The following is a 19582-nucleotide window of genomic DNA, read 5'->3' as shown; positions in this document are numbered from 1 at the left end:
GAGCCCGTCTCATCTTGTGCAGGCGTGCATTACTTCAGGAGTTGTTCTGTGTGGAATTCACCGGGCTCATTAACCGCGCCGACTTCTGTCGCACAGCGACTTACGACAGCTTCCCTCGAGCACGTTAATGCCATCGCGCACCGATGAAGGTCACTGCAAACGACTACCGCGGAATATCACTTTTCAGGATTCCAGCTCCCGGAACCGTGGTTGATTTTTTTCACGTTCTAGGCGGCAGCCCTCAAGAAAAACAATGTGTCGCATATTCATGCAACTACGATGGCAACATGTGCACCATGCCGTTTTCGTCTAGGGAGATGCGCGAGACGGATGTTGCGACAGTACTGGAGAAAGCTGCTAGCGTCGGCCTTCGGCTGAGCCAAGATGCTGTTATAAACGCCGTAGAGGACACGAATGCTGACGACTCCGATGGAGTGGCAAGCAGCTGCGAGGACGAAAGCGCCGAGTCGCCCACACATTCGCAAATGGGAGACAATGAGACGTCAGAAATCGCTAATGACTGTACAGCTCTCACACAGAAAATTCACAGCGCATGTAGACTACCACAAAGCCGCACGCGTCGTGTAATGGAAGAGAAGCGACACGCTTCTTGACACAACTCCTTTTGCTCGTAGTGCTCGTCATCAAAAGCAGCAGTATTGGCACTACGAAGACTGCCCAGGACCAACCGCTCCTCTTATCCCTATAGAGAGCTGAAATTCATGCGGCTACATGTGACACATACCCTGGATGAAAAAAAGAGGCACACTGGAATACAGGGCTCTGTTCCACAAGACGACAGGGTCTCCAACTGTCGTGTACGCGTTAAGGACTGGCAATGACCGGAGTCGACATACTTTTCATAAGGGCAGTAGCATTTCTACCGCACAACGCTACCGCAACTGTTGCCAGGCTATCCTCTATATACACCACTACACCACTAGACGAAAACACGAACGCCACCACGTGAAATCGGAGTGGGCCAAAAGGTGGGATTCCGCCAATGAATTTATCGTGAGACATCCTCTTGAAATCAGCCGCGTTTTGGTGTTGTTTCTTCTGTATTTTCCTTGATTCATAGCGAGACTGGATTCGGCAACAGCATCCGTCTCTCGGAGGTCGAGTAGCGATTTCGACCGTCCTGGCGAATGCTTTGTCGTCGTGGGCACGGCATGCAGTGAAGCTGTGGCGATTGCTGAAGTGCGCATCGTCCGCGCTGCAGAGCTACAAGATGTGATGCTGAAATATCAGCTTGAGCCGTACATCTTACATCATCAGAAGCGGAAAATGCAAGAAGTGAGGGAGCTTCTTGATGAACGACGAGCCAGCAGAGAAGCCAAACGCAAGTTACGCCGGATCGTGGCGCCTGCTGGAGAAACCGAGCAAGAAGAGGTGATTGATGAGAAGCTCAGTTATGATGCATTTGGCGGACACGCATTTATCGACATATGCCTCTTGGACTCCGCCTTTCAGTACTACGGGCCTCTGCTCCTTCGAGAGGCTATGCGGTGAGGCGCTCAGCGCAACGAACGTAGTGCCGGATTTGTCCTGTGGCGTAAAGGGATCGGCAAAGAGTTTCTCGTTTGTAACCATGTGCACGGCAGAAGTAAGCATATGCACGATCGTAGTGCTTGCGATACGACTGGAAAAAACAACGAGAGTCTGGATGCCTACCCCCTTGCCCCCCTACAGATTAACAGGAGCGAAGCTGCTACATATGGTTGTGGAGCCGAAGGGCCACGTGTCACCTTCTTTTTATCACTTCTTCCCTGTAAAACCCAAGGCGAAATCAGCCATCAAATACACTGAAACAATTGCCTCGGACCATGGCTTTTTCGTCCATGAAACGCACGGAACCTCTAAGCTGGGCCACAGCCCGCGGGCGGATGAACTTACGGCAGCACCCGTGGGGAGTCGAAGGACAGTCCAAGAAGACTGGCATTTCTTCAAAACTCATCCGGCAAGTTTCAGTGAAATATCAGAAGACGACGCAGCCCCGCATCCTACGCAGCGGTTAACTGTGCAGTTGTATGGGCAGCACTGCTGCATCCCCCCACACACGCTAACCAAGTCCGTCTTCATACATCTAATTCCACATACACAATTCTATTACTCCAGTTTGCTGAAACCGAATACAGTCTACCACTGTATATTTTCACCTACCCACAAATCCGTCACCAGTTAACCCATCTTTGTGGCAATGTGTCTACAGTCAGCAACATGCACCATTGTCCTTAATAGACCATGCCAACCGTGATGCAAAAGGTAATGCATCGTTTTCGCGGCTCATGAGATGTTGTTGATCCTACAAATGTATGAAGGAGACCTCTTGTAATCGACGCTTTGCCCTCTTGTGCCTGTTGTTTCTAGGCCACTTCACACCTGATATGCCGACCTTCCTTTCTCTCGTCATACACATTCACGTTCTTCCATCGGATCGTCGTCGTCGGGTTTTCGTCGACAGCTTATTCATTTTTAAAGAATCTCCTGTTTGCCAATCATAGTTTCCGCTTCAAAGACGTGACGCTGCTTGCCCCTGGAGGCCTCCCGTAAGACTTCTTGTCGTTCGAATTACCAATTAACTGATCGGGGAAGTATTCTTCACATCGAGAGACAGCGACGCATTCTGGTAGTCAGTTTCAGTTTGTCTCGATAGTGCTACAGAATGGAGAAAAACCGAACCAACAACCTTCTGCGTGTATCCGCAAAGTTAATATCATCACCGAACGCATGCATAAACAACCTTTCTGCTTCTTTAGATGCCCCAAGTGATCGTGCGTGTCGGCGAGGTTTGTTGATCATAAACCTCACTGGGGAGCACGTGTATACCGCGTCTCCATTCTGCTCTTGGTTTTAGATATTTCATTGCATTATCTGGACCGCCACGTCTACCCTGAAAATTGCCTGATCAGCTCTCTTCTTAAAACTAACGTCTTCCTTCCATGATGGCACCCGTCCGTCACACGCCGCTCTGCGTTTAAGCGAAACATGGGCGAGGCGGATCTTCATTTGCTGCGGAATATACCGTAAAGTTTCCAAAACAGGTAATAGTTTTTTTTGACAAGTCGAACCGCTCTTCACTGTGTTTCATTAGGCTTGTCAATCGGGATACGAAACCGCTCCTTTCTCAGAGTACGGCTGACTACGATGAAGCCTCCGAAATACGGTAAGTGATGCATCACTGTGCGTCCCCGTTTCGTGATAAACTCAAGCATTGCTTTTCTTTCACTTCAGTTCGGATGTCGGCTTTGGTACTCGTCTTGCGTCTTGTGTCCGCGTCTGCTTGTAGGAGGCTGCTCTTAGACCTGCGCGTGCGCGTGGTGGACCAGCGAATTCACCGGATCGACCGACGGAACAAATTGGTCTACCTCGATGCGGGTGGCTGCACTGACATCGTCGGTCCTTCCAAGCAGCCTGATACAGTGAAAGAAGAAGCCTCTTTAACGGCTAATAAGCGCACGAAAAGCCATCACCCCGCCGACAGTGAACTCAACAGCCCTGTGCTCCCGTATGACTTCCTCGTCCTCGCTGCGGGCATGCAAGATGCGGCTCTTCAGTCCATCGGATTGCGGAGCTGGGGACTGCGGGAGAACCACGTTAATTCCAATTCCCCAACAATGGTGAATCATGCTGATCAAACATGGACTGGAAAACGCAAGGCCCGGAATGCGAACTCACTTCCTCAACGAGTAAATGGATGCATCTCCTCTGCAGATCCGTGGCTGTACGATCTTCTTGAGGAAAACGGTAAATATGTCCAGAGCACTCTGGTGATCGCGGAGAAAACATGGGCAGCTTGTTTTTCAGTACCGGTTAGAAAAGAGAGGAAAGTGTTAAACACATATGCTTTGCAAGAGGAGATGCGTCTGTCAAAACGCTGGCAGACCCGTCACTGTCTTGTCTGCGGTCCCAATTCCCCATTTACTATCATTGAAGAAGACTTCCCGTAGCTAGGTTGAGGTGAAAGTCACTTTTTTGCGTATGTCCAGACATGAGCAGGGCAATGGTCGCTCTTGAGCAATGAGTCTCCAGCTCAGACAAGCGCAAATCGTCTGATGGCTCTGGAGAAACTTTGCGTTCAGGACCCTACCTCATTCCGCTACGGTGGAATCCTTTGACGTATGTGGTAGTTTACGGACGATCCTTGGATGCATACTGTCTAGTCCATGGACTGTTGAGTCGGGACGTTCCGGCGCAGAAAATTACTTTAATACTTCCTCCCAGGTTAGCGCGACTGCACAATAAAATCCTCCTTGTCACAGAAATACTCCCTCTTCCAATGGCAACTGCCTTCGTACCTTAGCTGCCTGTCGTCCCCTGTCGGCTCACTGCTCCCGTGTTATCTAACAAGAATCAGTTAGGAACAATTGTCAACCGCCTTAACTTTTATGAACCAGGGAAATGTGAGAAACTCATATCGCGGATTCAAGACGAACAAATCCACGGACCTACCGGTGTACCGGGGCCGAAGCGGACCCAAACAGGACTGCTTTACTTTCGATGCACCCTTCCAACAATATTCATCCTAGGCAGATGGTGCATTTCTATATCTGGGCGTTGGCTGTCTCCACACCGTGGCAAACCAAGTTGAATTTCACAGAAGCAGTCCAGTAATTCTCAGCTGCATTTTAATTCCCTACGCCTCCATTCGCTGCATTCAGATGAGTTACATATTTTAGATGCAGCAGGAAATCTTGTCTTGCAGTGAGCTTGTTTTCCCCCAATTTCTGTTTGTCAGGTCGAGAGCAACCGCCAGCGGTGAGTTTCCTCAGGTCATGCAGCGACAGGACCTTCCCTTCAGCTCAATGAACTGTTCTAGTCAACCTTTTCGTGTAAATTTCAGAACGGTGAGTAGTTGCAAAAGTACACTATGTAACTGTTCTCAGGACTCCATATCTATACGAGCCCTTTGGACAGCTGATTCTCACTTTGTGCGAAAGAGCAACCGCTGTCGAGTTCTGCTGCCTTCGTTGGACATGCCACAAGGGCATCCTCTAGAATAGGCTGTTCTGTTCGCAACCTCTTTTCCCTCCTACGCCTTCTTTCCTTGTGCTGTAGTTGTGACACAGCCAAACTTCCTGCTTTTATTTGAGTTTCTCCATCTGAAACTACTCTCTTGTCACTTATCCAGAGCCACAGGATCAAGAAGATGAGATGCTTCCCGTTTCTGAATTTGCTGAAGGAGAGCCGATGGAAACCAAGTGCCACGATCTACTCAGAAACCTCGGCGTGACGGTCTTGGAAGGATACACTCTGAGGGGTGTCGTTCCAGACGGTCGTGGGCGATTAAAATCTATTTTACTGGAGGACGCAAGTCTTGTAGGGGTACCTTCGAAGCCGCAAGTCGTAACTGCTTCTGTGAAAGGAGAACCACAAAAACACTTTCCCCCGCAGCTCACGAAGACAGTTGCTTGCACCAACCAAATCGAAAGGGAGGGTTTAGAGTTTAGGGAGCCGTGGTCGTCAGAGTCTCTGATCGTGGAGTCATTGCCTACTTCCTTTTCGTCTACCTCAGACGGATGAGAACACACTGAAGTTAACAGAATAGCAGCGAGTTCCTAAAAAGAATCGAAGAAACAACATTCGAATGTACAGACAATCATTGCTTCCCCGTCTTCTTGTTTTGGAACGTCGCCTTAGGCGGAGAAAAGGATTCCCGAAACTGCTTCAAGCTGTCTCTCTCCCCGCGGCGTCGTTGCCTTCAAAGACGAAGACGACACCGTCCAGTCTCGGCGAAGTTTCATGGATGAGCTTGCAGATGACTGGCAATCCAGAGGGTGTACGGAAGAACCAAAATTTGAAATGCTAGAGTCCAGACTTGTTTGCCGCAGAAACAGTTGTACTTCCCGAGTCTAGTGTGGCAGAAATGGAACGTTCGTTGTACATCGGACGGCTTGTACGTGGGTTGAAGGGAATAACCTGCGCAACTGGTTAGTTACTCTTTTTTCGAAGTTTGGTTAGTATCCAGTGCATTACGTGTTCACAGTGACTACGTGCATCCGCTGACTTTCCGATTATTTTCCTTCAGGCGCTGCGGCACGGAGCAACCAGCTTACGCCGTTCAACGCTCCGGCAGTTACATCCCCTTTTCCACCTGTTGTGCAGGAAAACAGCACGGTGTCTCGGCTTCATTCTCTGGCGTGTCGAGTGCTCCTCACAGCCGACCAAAGGAACGTAGACAGCGATGTGTTTGAAGCGATTTATCAAAGCGGTCTTGTGTACGATGGCCGGCTTGTTGTTAACCACCGGTTCCAGGTACGTGGTGTCAGCATCTAATAACTGGTGTCCTATTCAGTATCTTAGGGGTTATTCTGTCTCTTTTGAACCATTTTGACCGGTGAACGTCTTACGGTACTGCGAAGAGTGCAGAAACACCTGGAGGATAAGACACACAAAGGTGCAGGGGCCACCAGATTGGATCTGAACAAGATTACCACGATTTAGAGACAGGAAATAGGAGCGAACGATCTGGAGGGCGAAGCTCCTGGTCGAAACAACAGCCGCCACAGAAAAACTGAAGCAAAACGGGGACCCGGAGACTGCGGTTGGGCGTGAACGTAGTGAGACTTGAAAAAGCGCACAAGGCGTACTGAAGAAATAGATAAAGTTTTAAGGAGGTAGGCCATTGCCGCAGACATGTCATCCCGCACAAGGAAACAAGGTAAAACAGGGATTCCAAGGAAAAGAAAACGCGGTGGATGCGTGGTGAAGATAAGTTAGTTTTTACCATCCAGAATAGCGGAAAAGCTGGAGCAACTGATCATCCATCCCCTGCACTCGCCGCACAAACGTCAAACAGTCTGGCGTTAAGGTTCATTACCCTCTTCGCGGTTGGTTACTCGTTCTTATAATACTTCAGTTTCTCTGTGTTCGCACCTGTCCAGACAAGTGATCCTTTTATCTACGGTGGAGGCTCCCTTTGTGAGTTTTCACGGGAGTATCGACCGACTCGGAAAACCAATCTGAAGCAAGACTGCTACAGTGGAAGAGAGGTGAGGTAGCGTAGGTGAGAATGCAATGACAGAACCTCAATGAGGAATCACCACAACACGCCGTTATACGTCTTCCTACGAAAGACCTTTTCTCTTCTTTGGTGTCTGCGTGCCGCCGTTCTGTGATCTGTCTTCATCAGCTACGGCTCCTCTGGATTCCTGCTTCACATGACCACAACTCCTCAGCCGCTTGCCTCATGTCTTTCTTTTTTTATCGGCACTGGTACGATTTTACTTGTTTCGTTGTCATCCAAGTAGTTCACCAATTGGTTTGACGCAGCTGTGACGCCTGTAAAATTCGGTTCCAGTCAACTGCTTCGTACTACCACATCATATCGCACCTGAATGTTACGCTCCAGGCTATTGCACGGTGTTAGGAGAAATTCCATACACAAGTGTTCTCGCTCCTGCCTCCAGATTGGGTTCTACCTTGCGGCCTCGGTAATACGGCGACTCAATCCTCTCTTTCTCTGCCCTTCTCACCCGCTGGCTTCTTCGCCTTTCTTTGGAGACCGTCTCCTAGACAAACGTATCTTACGCCCCCCAAAAGAATTCCTCGTGCCTTTTGCGTCGGTGAGCAAAAGCAAAAGAGTCACAGCCGCAATTAGTTATGTGAACTTGCAATCACTAACGATCGTCGCCCAGCATCACGGCGGCAAAAAGATTTGCTAATTAATTGCAAATTTATTTCAGAAACGAAAAAAGGGGAAAAAGAAGATCCCCGTTGTAGGCCAGCATAACTGAAATCGAATAGAGTGACAAACGACAGGCAGATGGTGGTTGTGTGCCTTCTGGCTATTATCTCCCCATACAAGCTCCGCACAAGGCGCCACACGTAAAACTAAGGTAAATTTTAAATTCTCACTTTCCTGAGCTCGTGATGTGTCGTACAATATATTGACAGGATGCACGTGTGTCTTCGGTAATCGTCAGCTTGATATAGTACTCCTTCCTTTGACTTGTAAAGCAACTCCGATTTTCTTGCTTGAGGTGGCGGTCGCGACCCAGCGTTCACTAGAAAAGAGGGCAGATGTGCGACAAGTATGCTACGCTTCATCAGTGGTTTTTCAAGTCTGGGTTTCGCCTAGCGCGGGATTGTAGCACCTACACGTTTCAATTTAAATTACTGAAGTGCACCGCTGATAACTAAAAATCAGTAAAAACAATCTGTTTACTTTTATAAGACTACGTTTCGCTTGTCCAAATCGGAATTCAATCACATGAACGTGGAAACGAAAGTGTATCGCATACACAAACCGGTCGACATGCGACACATGCTAGAGATTCGAACGCTCTTACTTTTTTTTATCAGCCTTGTCATAGTGAACAGTGTGCCCACAGAGACAACACACATACAGATGTGCATGTGAAGCTTCACAGTCAGGGCGAGGGACCTTCAGCCCATCTAGTGTTTTTGCATTAGGCTTTCACGGTTCTTTCATGCATGCGATAAGCGCAGTTTGTGCCTGTTCTCCTGTCATTGCTTCCTTTTGGCCTCTAGGCAGAAGAGCTGTTCGCAACCCCAACCGTGGAGGAGCTGGAGGCGTATCTCAACCGCAGTCCTGATACAGGAAAAGAACAAGGAGACACAAATAGGCTCGCTTGTCTCCCCCGGTTTAAGTTCCCTCTATGTGTTCAAGGCGTCCTTGCTGGTAGCCTCAACTTTTATCGCCTTTCCCTGTGCACCGGATGCCTCTCAAAGTCCGCCCAAACACAAAAAATGCAGATGAGATCGACCCTGGCTTTCGTTTGTTTCCTTTCAGTTCTAAAAATGTACAAACAGGGTGTGCTCTATATGGTCTCCAGAGACAAGTGCCAGCTGATCACTGGGGGGCACTGAGAGTGCAGTCACACGTACACCTACATGCACATGTGTGTTTGCGCGCACATACACACATACTTGCACATCTACGCATCACTCTGTCATCTCAAGCGTATTGTAAGCATTTTAAATCGCGGCTTCCTCCCTTGTTTCTGTCTGTATGTTGTCTGCTTAGACATACGTGGTGGCCTTCTCACGCTTCAACAAGCAGCGCCTCAAATCGGCTGCCGCCCTCCCAACCGTCCAGTTATCATTCACCTTCACACTCGTTATCATTGAAGGCTGCGGCGGACTCCCCGTTCTCGTATTCCCCTGCCTCTCGAACTTCTTCTTCGCCTTGTTCCCTTTCCAGTCCTCCTTCTCACTTTCCCCATGCGTCTCCCTCCCTTACCTTGACTTCTCACTGGTCTCCTCCGGACGCCACGGTGCCAGGTACTTGTCTTGAAGGGTCATCGCCTCCTCGTCCAGATGAGACTGAAGACGAGAGGGAACCTGCTGAACAGAAAACACAATCAAACGCAGGGGACCGCCGTATAGCAACCGACACACTTGAACTTAGCTGGGGAGATGTGATCGAGTCGAACGCTGGCAACGCAGAAACATGGAAGCACCTCCTTTCCGTCGACGGCCAGGTCGTCCAGATCGATCTCGACGAACTCCACCGCATGCGTCAATTTAAATATCTGGGTAAGCCTTCACCACATACAAGCAGGGTACGACTAAGAAGAGGCCTCGAAGCCTACCAATTGAATCGGGCAACAATAAGCTCCGATGAACGAGACTGCTAACCGTCTCTCTGAACCGCGAGTGCCACAGCAGACCCGTGAGCGCGGAATCTGTGGATGCCAAACTCCACCTGGGATTTACAGGCCATTTCTTTGAACTCAACAGACCACTATCCTGTGTGACGCGTCAATGTAGAGTAACAAGTGGCAGATATTCTCAGGATGTTTGGTATATTCGGACAGGCTGTGACATGAGCTGTCCGACTGAAGCTGACAAAACGGTGCCAACGGTCATTCAAGAATCCAGTCCTTGTCAAAATTATTTTATCGTTCCTCAAGTTTCGTCTGTTCGTGGTCCTTGCAGGACCGACGCGACTTCGCCTGGATGCTTTCTTCTTCCTCATGGGCTTACCTATTAGCTTCTTCAGCAGGATTCAAGAAAAGCGGAAAGGTGGCGATGTTGCCGACTTGATGGCATTTTTCAGCGAGGAAGAACACTGGTTCGAAGCTCTCCTTCATCCGCGGTGAGGTCACGAGCCTGTGATACCGAAGTAAATCACGCCTGTTTCTTTTGTTTCCACTTTCCCCCAGACGAGGCATTTTTGGCCAGGCTTGTGACCGTTAAGGAACTTGCTCAACAACCTTGATGAGTGCAGTCGGAATACATTGGAACAACTGGGAGACGACCAGAGGAATAAAAACCATACGGGTGGGACCAGGAAAGGAAGTGAGAGAAGAGGACAGATGCAGAGACAACGGAAACGAGTGAGCAGAGGTAGCATCATTACAAGGAAAAGAATGAAGATGAGGTGGACGAAACTTGAACCAGAACGGTCTGTGGCTCATAGAGGAAGTCAGTATGCTATGATTCCGTTTGTCATCAGCAGATCAGAGGAACGATGTGTAATAACGAATACACAAGGAATCAGACCACGAAGATCTTTGTGACAGAGAGGAGAAATGCAGCCTATTGGCATACGGTGAAGACGTTTAAGGGGAACTGGGTGCTTATGCATGAGCCTGGCGCCGATCTGTGTTTCTCACCGTCTGCAGGAGATAGATCGGTTGAAAACAAATGTCGCTATTCACTTTAGAATGGCTTTTCCGCTGTATCTCCTTTTTCCTTCCCACAGTTTTCTGGAACGCTTTGTGCATGCCTGCGTCTCGTTTCCTTCGCAAGTAGTTTCTGTTGTCGAGCCGCCTTTCTTCTGACATCCTGTGTCTCAGAATGGCAAAGTTTTTAAGGCTGCAGCAGCGGCGCTTAGCTAAAGACGACCGCATCAATCAACATGTTCAAACTGCAATCCAGGTTCGTGACATTTTGGGGCGAATTTCGCGGAGGGTCAAGGTGCAGACTGGAAAGGTCGCGAGCGGGTTCTATCGGAACTCTATGATAAAAGAACTGGAATACCGGAACCTTTGTACATACCCAACAAATGCTTTGCACTACACGCTTATGTGGCAGCTAGGTTGTACGTTCTTTACTCTGACCACCGGTTGTGAATGAAATGGCTATCAGCACACATATCATGCTACAAAAGACCATTCAGTTACGAGTAGATAACTGTGATGATAAGGAGCAGGAGAAATCCTACACACCTTAATTAACATTGCACTGATATACCTACAGTACAAGTGCTCGGCTATATTTCTTGAGACGCTCACGAGCGACAACATCTGCTGCAACCCTTTGGTGCTCCTTTTCAGAATCTACAAGGAAAACGCGAGGACAACCACCAGTCGCCGATGGCGTCAGCCACCATTCCGGAGTCGCGGAACCTGTCTCCAATCAAAAAGGACACTTCAGCGACAGTGGGCTTTGACACAACGACGCCGCCGTCAGAGTCACGAATTGGACCTGCAATCGAAGGTTTTGGTTTGGATAAAACAAACGAAACGAGCGGAAACACACAACAGAATGAAGCAGAAATCGGCGAGGCCGACAAAAAATCTTTCCCTGCAGGAGAGTCTCTTTCCAAGCAAAGACAGTTTGAACAGATTCACTTAAACGCTGACTTCTTAGCGACTTTCCACGAAGGCATGGGGAGAGACGTGAAGCGAATGATACAGGCAGAGCTAATTGATTTCCTTCGAGAACATAATGATGAGTTGCAGGCATTCTATTTGCCACCAAAAGAAACTCCGGGACAGAAGGCGGGTCCAGACGCCTGACCTCAACCGAGCGGTGGCGATGCACTCAGGTGACACAACAAGGAGAAATCGAAATAGTTCAAGACAGACACTTGGAACCAGGTGCTACACATTCCGGGAAGGACTACGGTCACACACAAGACCCGGACGTTACACAAAGGAAAGAATGAAACACGAGGGTATCAAACGCGCAAAGGCGAAGTATGTGCAGGGAATGCTCCAGAGCGCATTTATGAAGCCTAGTTGTTTGCAGAATAGACGTCTTTAACATAAAATAGCAAGACTCGTTTGTACGAATATACCGAGTATGCGGCCGCAATAGTCTGCTCCAAAGCAGCAAAACAACTGGGTGCTCTCTGCCCGTGCTGCTGCCAACCTGCACCGTGCCTTTTGTCGGTTAAGATTGATCTATTTGTTCTTCTAAGTCAACGGTTTTATATCCATATAAAGTCTGATCTGGACGTGCGTCCGCCGTTAGGTGGCAGGATGGCCACCAGTGCTTTCGTTGACAGTTTTGTGACCGTGTCGCAGATGTTCTGTGTCAGCTTGAGGAACGGAGGTAGTTGATCGAGGCCGTCCCTTCCTCCCACCTACAAGCTAGTGCAACAGCCAATTCTCCTGTTGCGCACCGAAATCGTTACGAAAACTGTTACTCGTATGTACATCCATTGATATGTTGGATGGATGAAAAATACACTGCGACGGTCACAAGACACGTCTACGGAACAACACACGTTACAGCAAAAGTGAGAGGCTGCAAACGAGTCAACGTCATACACCCTCATAGCAAGAGGCTTCTGTTATATTCTCCGGACACTAGCTGATTCGGGGAAACCGTGCCAAGGGAGACACGTTTCGCCCTTGCAACACGACGCAGAAAAAAACAAGAGGGAAAACCAGAGTTGATACTAGTTGATCCATGCACGGCCAGCAGCAACGCTCTGACGTGGCACGCAATCTCCCTTGTGCAGTTGAGCGCGTTGCTATGACAACGGATTTGTTGTTTGGCTAGACTACCTTTGATGAGTTTTACGCTCTTGCTCGGTTATCCTCTCTGGCTTGTTTAGCTCCTTCCTGTCTCCTGCCTCTGTCATCTATGCTTCCAGGCGTCCCTTTGTAGCATTGTTGAGTGCCTGCTTTTCCCTTTTCCTCTGCTTTGACTCCTCGCGTTTCGTCGGGCCATGCTCAGCAAAAGAAGCTCTATCATGCGCCCTCCTCCGCCGTCTGGCCACCGGCGTTCTATGAAGTGAGGGCCACAGATCAAAAATAGTCTCTCTGGAACCCGGCGTTCGGACGCAGCATCGTTGACGGACGCGCTGCACCTCCCTCCCGCCCTCGAAAGTCTCTCTGTTGCTTGCTGTTCTTCAGGAGAGACTGGAATTTCGGATCCATACACTTTTCTTTCCACAACGCAACGATGCCCTTCCCCATCTTGCGAGGAGAAATGTTCTTTGCCGCAGCAAGTTTCTCCCATTCCTTCACCAGCTCAGGGACTCGCTGACGCAGAATGTCTGCATGCACGGCGTGTAGGGGCTTTGCAGAGTCGGGGACGAAGTCTGGAGAGACAGAGTGCAAACAACCATGTTGCAACGCCTCAATAATCCCATGCGTTCTTGGTAGCGGTATTGTCGGTGCTCACATCCCAACGTAGTCTACCACTGCCACTACTTTCCAGATATTTTGCTCTGCTCTGAAGAAGGTCTAGACACAACGCATAAAAGGGAAGAAAAAGAGCCAGTAGCTTCTCGCTTGTGAGGAAGGCCACTTACTGAGCGCTCGTGTGACGGAGCGAAGGCGGAACACCCGAGCAAGAATAATTTGAAGAAATGCAGCAGGAAGAAGGAGGAGGACAAGACCCTGAGAGGGAGCGAAAACGCCAACAGGGAACACCACATCGTCCGCCGTCCCTAGTTCACCAGAGTCGTACAGACGCATCATGAAAATGCATGCCTAAATAGTTGCAGCATCGCTCCATTCAAAGGAGACAGAGACCAATGGAGGGGAACACATTCGCAAAGGCACGGGAGTGCAGTGGTAGGCAGAAAAAGAAACTGAGATCAAAAGTTCGTCACAGACTGCAAATTCACGTGAGAGCACCTTTTTTCCGTTCGGAGACAACCCGCCGCCGCCGTGCCTCTCACCGAAAACTCACTTTTATTTAAGCTTGTCTTAGAAAACATTTTATACCCCCTTACACGAGACTGCATGACGTAGTGTACAGAAACGGAAGCTCCCAAGTACTCTCGGACGCAAGCTTCATCTCTCAACACACTGAGTAGTGTGCACTATACCTCAGCTTCCAAAAACCAGGACGCGTCGGTCATAAATTCTTTTTAACCTAACTCACGTCTCTGCTCCTTCAATGCGTTACGGAACAAACATGCCAAATGCAAATGCGCATGCGTGCACATATCTGTCTATCTGTCTATATCCCTTTGCCACACAAGATTTTTCTGGTCCTACGTATGAGCCTATCTTACCCTGAGGTGTCGACCTGACCGGGACAAACATGTGAATGAAACCCCAACATGTGTAGAGATTTTATACTAATACTGGAGCGGCTTCCCTTGCTATTTTGTTTTTGCCTTACCCCTGGGAATGCTGTCCCCATAAACGTGGCGTAGGCGACAATGAACACCGAGGGTAAAATGCGTGCTGTAGCAGGGCTCAACGGCCCTGTCGTTTTGATGGGGCTGAACTTTTTCAATTTATCGGAGACCATCCAGCCTGCCTGGAGCAACGCATTAGACACAAAAGGACAGAGACCTTTTGTGTGTTTCAAACCAAAATATCGACGAGAAAAACCAGGCCTGCTTCACACCATGCACAGAAACGCCTGCACACTCTACGGCAAGAAGAGTCGACATCGCGCTCCTCCTTGATAAACAAAGACACCAGAATGCGTGATACACAAGAAGGGGAACAGGGTGACGAACTGCAACCAACAAAGACACGCGTAGGCAACGAAACACCACGAATCTACCGTTAGCTTGCAGGGCTTGGTTAGAACTTACAATAAGGATGGAAAGTCCTCCAAAGATGGTCAGAAAGGTTGTTGCGAGCGTAGGATCGGGCAACGCGAGCGTTTCAAACCAGCCAGGATGTTCGGCGATGAATGCAGGGAACTCGTCAACGCGAACAGCCATGTTCCTAAGAAAACACAGGCGAATGCAGATCTGTTGGTTCAGAGTATCAGACAGAATGCGAATTTGATGATTTAAATAGTACCAACTGGGAAACCCTTTTGAGCCTTTCAGAAAAGCGACACTCGGCTCATGAGCGCATATGCGGGTCAATCGGACGGTCGTGTGAAGAGCTGCTCTCCTGGATCCTGAATACTTTGTGTGCCTTGGTCTTGCCTTCATTCTAACTCGACAGAGTCATACCTCCACAAGCAGCCATCCACGTCTGAGCCCCCAATACAGATTGGTACAAAGAAGTTACCACTTCTAAACGAAAAGCACTGCATCATAGATCATAAACGTATTTACTAAAATAGTTTTTACCACGGTGACAAGGATCAGGTGACAACGCAGAGGCAGCAACGAATTGACACACGCCCAACGGACGGAGACAAGAAACAGCCAGGATACACAAAGTAGTTCAGTCGCTATTGACGCAACCGTGTGTGGACGCCTTACAGCCATATTATCAAGCTTCATCTTATAGATGGATTTCATGGAAAAACTAAAAAGTGTTTGACATTCAGCTATAAATGTGCAATCAACAAGAATCTACGGCGTGGCTTACCGAAGTGCATAGGAGAAAAGACTGATGGTAAGACCAATGAATAGCATTTGTACGGACGACATGGGGAAAACGGAAAGGTTGTGCGCGTCGATGAACTTCTTCACCTTCTCGCGTTCCTTTAGAAACTCCGGGGACCCCAGCTGTCAAGACACAAAACGCGAAAACTGAGAACGGCTGGAAAACGCTTCTACATGCAAAGGTGCAGGCCACCTGCAGCCAGACATCCCGTTCACATAACCGAGAAGCACATTTACATGCATGCGCCGTGCTGAAGAGAAATAAGCAGGAGAGGTGTGTACAATTCTACACAGCGTGATGGGTGCAGAACCAAGTTACGAAAAACCATGCTGTGATCGTGCTGTGAATTTTCAGTTCACCCGTTTTTTTTCCAGTGCTACCCCCCTGGACTGCGTAAGACAGAAGAGTGTTGAATTTCAATATCCTACGACATTAGGGGCATTCCGAATCGATACTGTTGTAGGCGTACCTCCTGAAGACGATCTTGATACTCTGATATAATTTCACGTGGTTAACACAGTCGACAAGTGACGAAAGGAGCAGACGTTGCGCGACGGGCACATAGCCCGACAGCGATTTCTGTTTTGACAACTTACCCCAACTTTCTGCTTCTCCTTTAGCATCTTGTTCAGCTCCATGAACTCTGCGCCGTGCAAACCCCTCAGTCGAATATCTCGTTCCTACGCAAACAGCGAGGAACATGCAGACAATCGAACACGCTGACCCGGTGAAACATTGAAGAGCTGGAAATGACAACGTCTACGGGACAAGGCAAAGACAGTGCAGCGACGAGGCAGAAATGCTAAACTCGAAGCGCATTCAGCAGCTCCGAGCAGCAGACAGAATCGCTAGAGGCAAGCAAATTTTTGACACCCGGAGAAGGCGAAGAAGTCGGACCGCCTGTCGGAGGTGATACACTCGCACTTAAACCGGGGAAGAAGACAGAAAAGAGGCGAAAAGGGACTGGGAGTCAGTCACCCTGTTGCTTGTGTAACAGAAGTACTACTGTTGAGCAACAAGACCATACTATGTACCCGAATAACACCCCATCCACTGACAGCATTTCACGTACTAGTGTGAGGAGGAGTTAACGGAATACCCTGACAAAAGAAACGCGTTTTGGTGAGGCGAATACGAGCAGCAGCAGCGGACGACGACGTCTCTTCGGCGGCAAGACATAAGAGAAGGGAGCAGACCGGGAACAGTCGAAAGAATGAACTTTTCAGTCTTTGCTCTTTGGTGAAACGCTGGAATTTCAAACAAGTTCAAGTTTTGACATTTGCAGACGCTCAGCGTGAGGCAACGATGCGAGATCTGTTCCATCTTACAGCGGCGATAGCGAAGGGAAGCGTAAGGAGTCGTAAGGAGCAACCTATAATAGGCAACGCCATTGCCCTGAAAAAAGAAAAGAAGCGAAGCTGCACTTTGGCTCTTCAGTGACTGGCTGTTGTACCGCCAGCACCCCAGCTTCCCACCACATTCGCATATCCACACGAAAACGGCGCTTGCTAAGAAGAGGAAATTGAGGGCTTCAGATTCATCGACATGGATGTAGGCTGTACAAATGAGGTCGCACATACCGCCAAGCGTAGCTGAATCGACAGATTTATAGGTAGACACACATGCACGCGAAGGTCATGCGCGCAGTTTCTACAGCCTTGCCGATATAGAGTTTGGAGGAGTGAAGGACACACAGGGAAGCATGGGTCTACGGTGAAGGCGAAAACATACCAAGGCAAACCCAGGGAGTCTTTGGCGAGGAGCAGCCAGTCAGAGGCGCAGTTGACAGCGGAGCCGTTGGAGAGCCACGAGTCAGTCTGCAGAACAAGACCCCGAGTCGAGAACAACGTTTCTTGCATGTTCTGGACGACGCTTCCAGAATTCAGGCGTCACGTCTGAAGCCGCTCGCACATGAAAGCAAAAACACAGCACCCTGTTTCCCCGTGAGCGCTGTCTCACCAGGTGAAATTCATGCGCTCGACACCCGTCTCCCATCCCCCAACACCACGCCGAGCGAAACTGAGTGTACACAGCATGTGGGTCCGCTTCTTTATGGCGCGAGCAGAGAAAGGAGAAGACCACAAAACCAGGACTTGTGAACAATTACAACAACACACTTTCGAAGACGAAGAGACATACGTGATCTTTAATGCGCTCGTAGAGCACGGCCGCATACGACCCGTCAGAGGGTCCTGTGAATTCTGGAGGTTCAACAAAGAGAGATCCTGGATCGACTTGCTCTCCACCATCTGCGCCTTTTTCAACGTTTGCCGCATCCACCGGAACGGCAGTTCCAGAAATGGAGGAAGAACGAGAACCACCAGACAACGTATCGGAAGAGGTACTGGAGGCGTTGCCCCCACCGGAGGAAGATGACGCTTCTGAAGAAGCGCCATCTTCCGCTTCAGGACCGGAACTGGTAGCTCCTGACAGGGTTTGAGGCGTTGCCTTGTCCACCTTGGAGTCGAGGCCTGACTGAACGTGAGACACTGTCTCTCCCTGCTGCCGAGGCTGCGGTGCCGCCTGCTCGCCGAACACACTTCTGAGGGAGAAGAAACATCGGGAGGGCAGAGAGAGAGGGGAGAAAGACGGGGAAGCTAGGGACGAGGAAGAGAAGAGCCGTGGAGCAGAGACGTCGGACGGAGAGAAGGAAGCGAGCGGAGACGAGCCCCTACAAGAAGGAAGCGGAGTCCGTGCCTGTGAACGAATTGCGGGTGGACGTCTTCGGTTTAGAGGTGGCGTTCGCAGCGCTGAGGACGGGGAGACAGTCGGCAGGCGAGACAACAGAGGGAATGACGATGAGGGGTCGCCTGTTGAGGGTGCAGAAGAAGAAGAGACGGAGGTACGAGCTGAGAGAGAACGGGGAGGGGAGGGACAACTGAAGCAGAAGAAAGAGGAGGCAGGAGTTAGAGACGTCGCCTGGGAGGCAGGGAAGATGAGAGGGGGAGCGCAGTCTCCTGTGGCTGACACGGAAAGAAACTGAGATCTGGAAGATCCTTCACGAGAATTGCTTTTTATCCCGGAGAGCCGTGGCGCTCTCGGGAGCCGTAAAACGGGCCGAAGTCGAAGCATTGGGAAAAAATGGAGTGAAGTCTCCGAGAAAGAAAATCCAAAGAACAGACAGAGGGGGCGCAGACCTGCTTAGCTGCAACCTGAGCTACGGGAATTCGAACATAGTACCAACAGCCTAGATGTTGGCTACGTTGCAAACAGTTGTAGGTGAAGGACACGGCAAACTAGAGAAGAACCATGCGGCAGGAGGGCGAGGGAGACAGACCAGGAACAAAGAAGATTTTGGGGGAGAGGCGACGCAGACAACTGGGGGAAAGCCCCCCACTCACTGGGAGACGAGGACAGCAAAGCAACGGACAAAAGAAACGTGGCTAAAAGGAGCGCCAGGAAAAAAGGAAACAGTGCTTGGGAACACAGAACTGCGTCGAGCGCCTCCTACTCTTGTGGCCAGAAAACGTGGAAACGAAGTAAACGTAACAGACAGAAGAAAGCAGCCCTGCAGAAGCGCTGGCGTCGGAGTCGCGTAGAATGGCAGGGCGAGTTAAAGTTGTCGAAGGGAGGAGGAAAACTCAGACAGTATGGTGTGAATGTGAGGGAGAGAATTCAGCGTTTCAGAATTCATACTGTCAAACGGGTTTCTCTTTTCAGAAATGGACTGTGCGTTTTATTTTTCGTGCAAAGACCCCTAGAAGTGTCGAACTCGAGTAGAGGCGCGACAGGTCGGAAGACATGCGTTGCGTAGTAGGCCTTGAAGGCTAACGTGGAACTACTTTCCCCGCTACAGATACACAAAAGCGAGTTATTTTTTCCTCCAGAACTAACGGCAACTACGCTAGTTTCCGACGACTCTGTCTCAGGCCTCTCTGTTTCTTTCAGTTCGCTTCGCTAATACCGCAGTCGAGACTCTCAAGTTCTTCGTTCTATTCTGTCGTTCTCTTCAAGTAGGTATGTGTCTCCTCCCTCTGCCCCTGCAATCCCGCAACAGCGAACCGAAAGACTCGAGTTCGTGAGAAGCGCTTCTTCACGTGCGACCATGTTTTTAAAAGCTTCTCCTGTTAGCCGTTTGACGGGAAGTGGATAGGAGCACCGGAATCAGCTTTATCATGGACTAC

At 49.6% G+C, this 19582-nt stretch overlaps 3 protein-coding genes across 3 annotated transcripts; 2 read left to right on the top strand and 1 right to left on the bottom strand.

The window, feature by feature from the left end:
- Positions 1-459: 459 nt before the first annotated feature.
- On the top strand, positions 460-7982 carry TGME49_312440 (hypothetical protein). Its single transcript, XM_018782714.1, has 8 exons — positions 460-1508; positions 1693-2013; positions 2505-2549; positions 3095-3166; positions 3290-3747; positions 4083-4847; positions 6735-6992; positions 7686-7982. The coding sequence occupies exons 1-6, from the start codon at positions 1237-1239 to the stop codon at positions 4301-4303; spliced, it is 1389 nt and encodes a 462-aa protein (XP_018635479.1). The 5' UTR covers positions 460-1236; the 3' UTR covers positions 4304-4847; positions 6735-6992; positions 7686-7982.
- A 699-nt stretch (positions 7983-8681) lies between these two features.
- On the top strand, positions 8682-12075 carry TGME49_312435 (hypothetical protein; the record flags this gene model as incomplete). The annotated part of the gene is made up of 4 exons (XM_018782713.1): positions 8682-9501; positions 9904-10063; positions 10767-10848; positions 11247-12075. 4 exons carry the CDS (start codon positions 8682-8684, stop codon positions 11709-11711), a joined length of 1527 nt encoding a protein of 508 aa, XP_018635480.1. The 3' UTR covers positions 11712-12075.
- Positions 12076-12154: 79 nt separating this feature from the next.
- Positions 12155-19532, bottom strand: TGME49_312430 (hypothetical protein). Its single transcript, XM_018782712.1, has 9 exons — positions 17598-19532; positions 17190-17275; positions 16787-16853; positions 16055-16138; positions 15441-15580; positions 14705-14840; positions 14281-14421; positions 13460-13547; positions 12155-13246 (listed from the first exon to the last, which is right to left on the bottom strand). The coding sequence occupies exons 1-9, from the start codon at positions 18528-18530 to the stop codon at positions 12951-12953; spliced, it is 1971 nt and encodes a 656-aa protein (XP_018635481.1). The 5' UTR covers positions 18531-19532; the 3' UTR covers positions 12155-12950.
- Positions 19533-19582: the final 50 nt, after the last annotated feature.

This window comes from Toxoplasma gondii, chromosome XI (genome assembly GCF_000006565.2).
Source record: "Toxoplasma gondii ME49 chromosome XI, whole genome shotgun sequence".
NCBI lineage: Eukaryota > Apicomplexa > Conoidasida > Eucoccidiorida > Sarcocystidae > Toxoplasma > Toxoplasma gondii.
The sequence above is the reverse complement of the archived record's forward strand: the minus strand, read 5'-3'. Positions and strand labels throughout refer to the sequence as shown.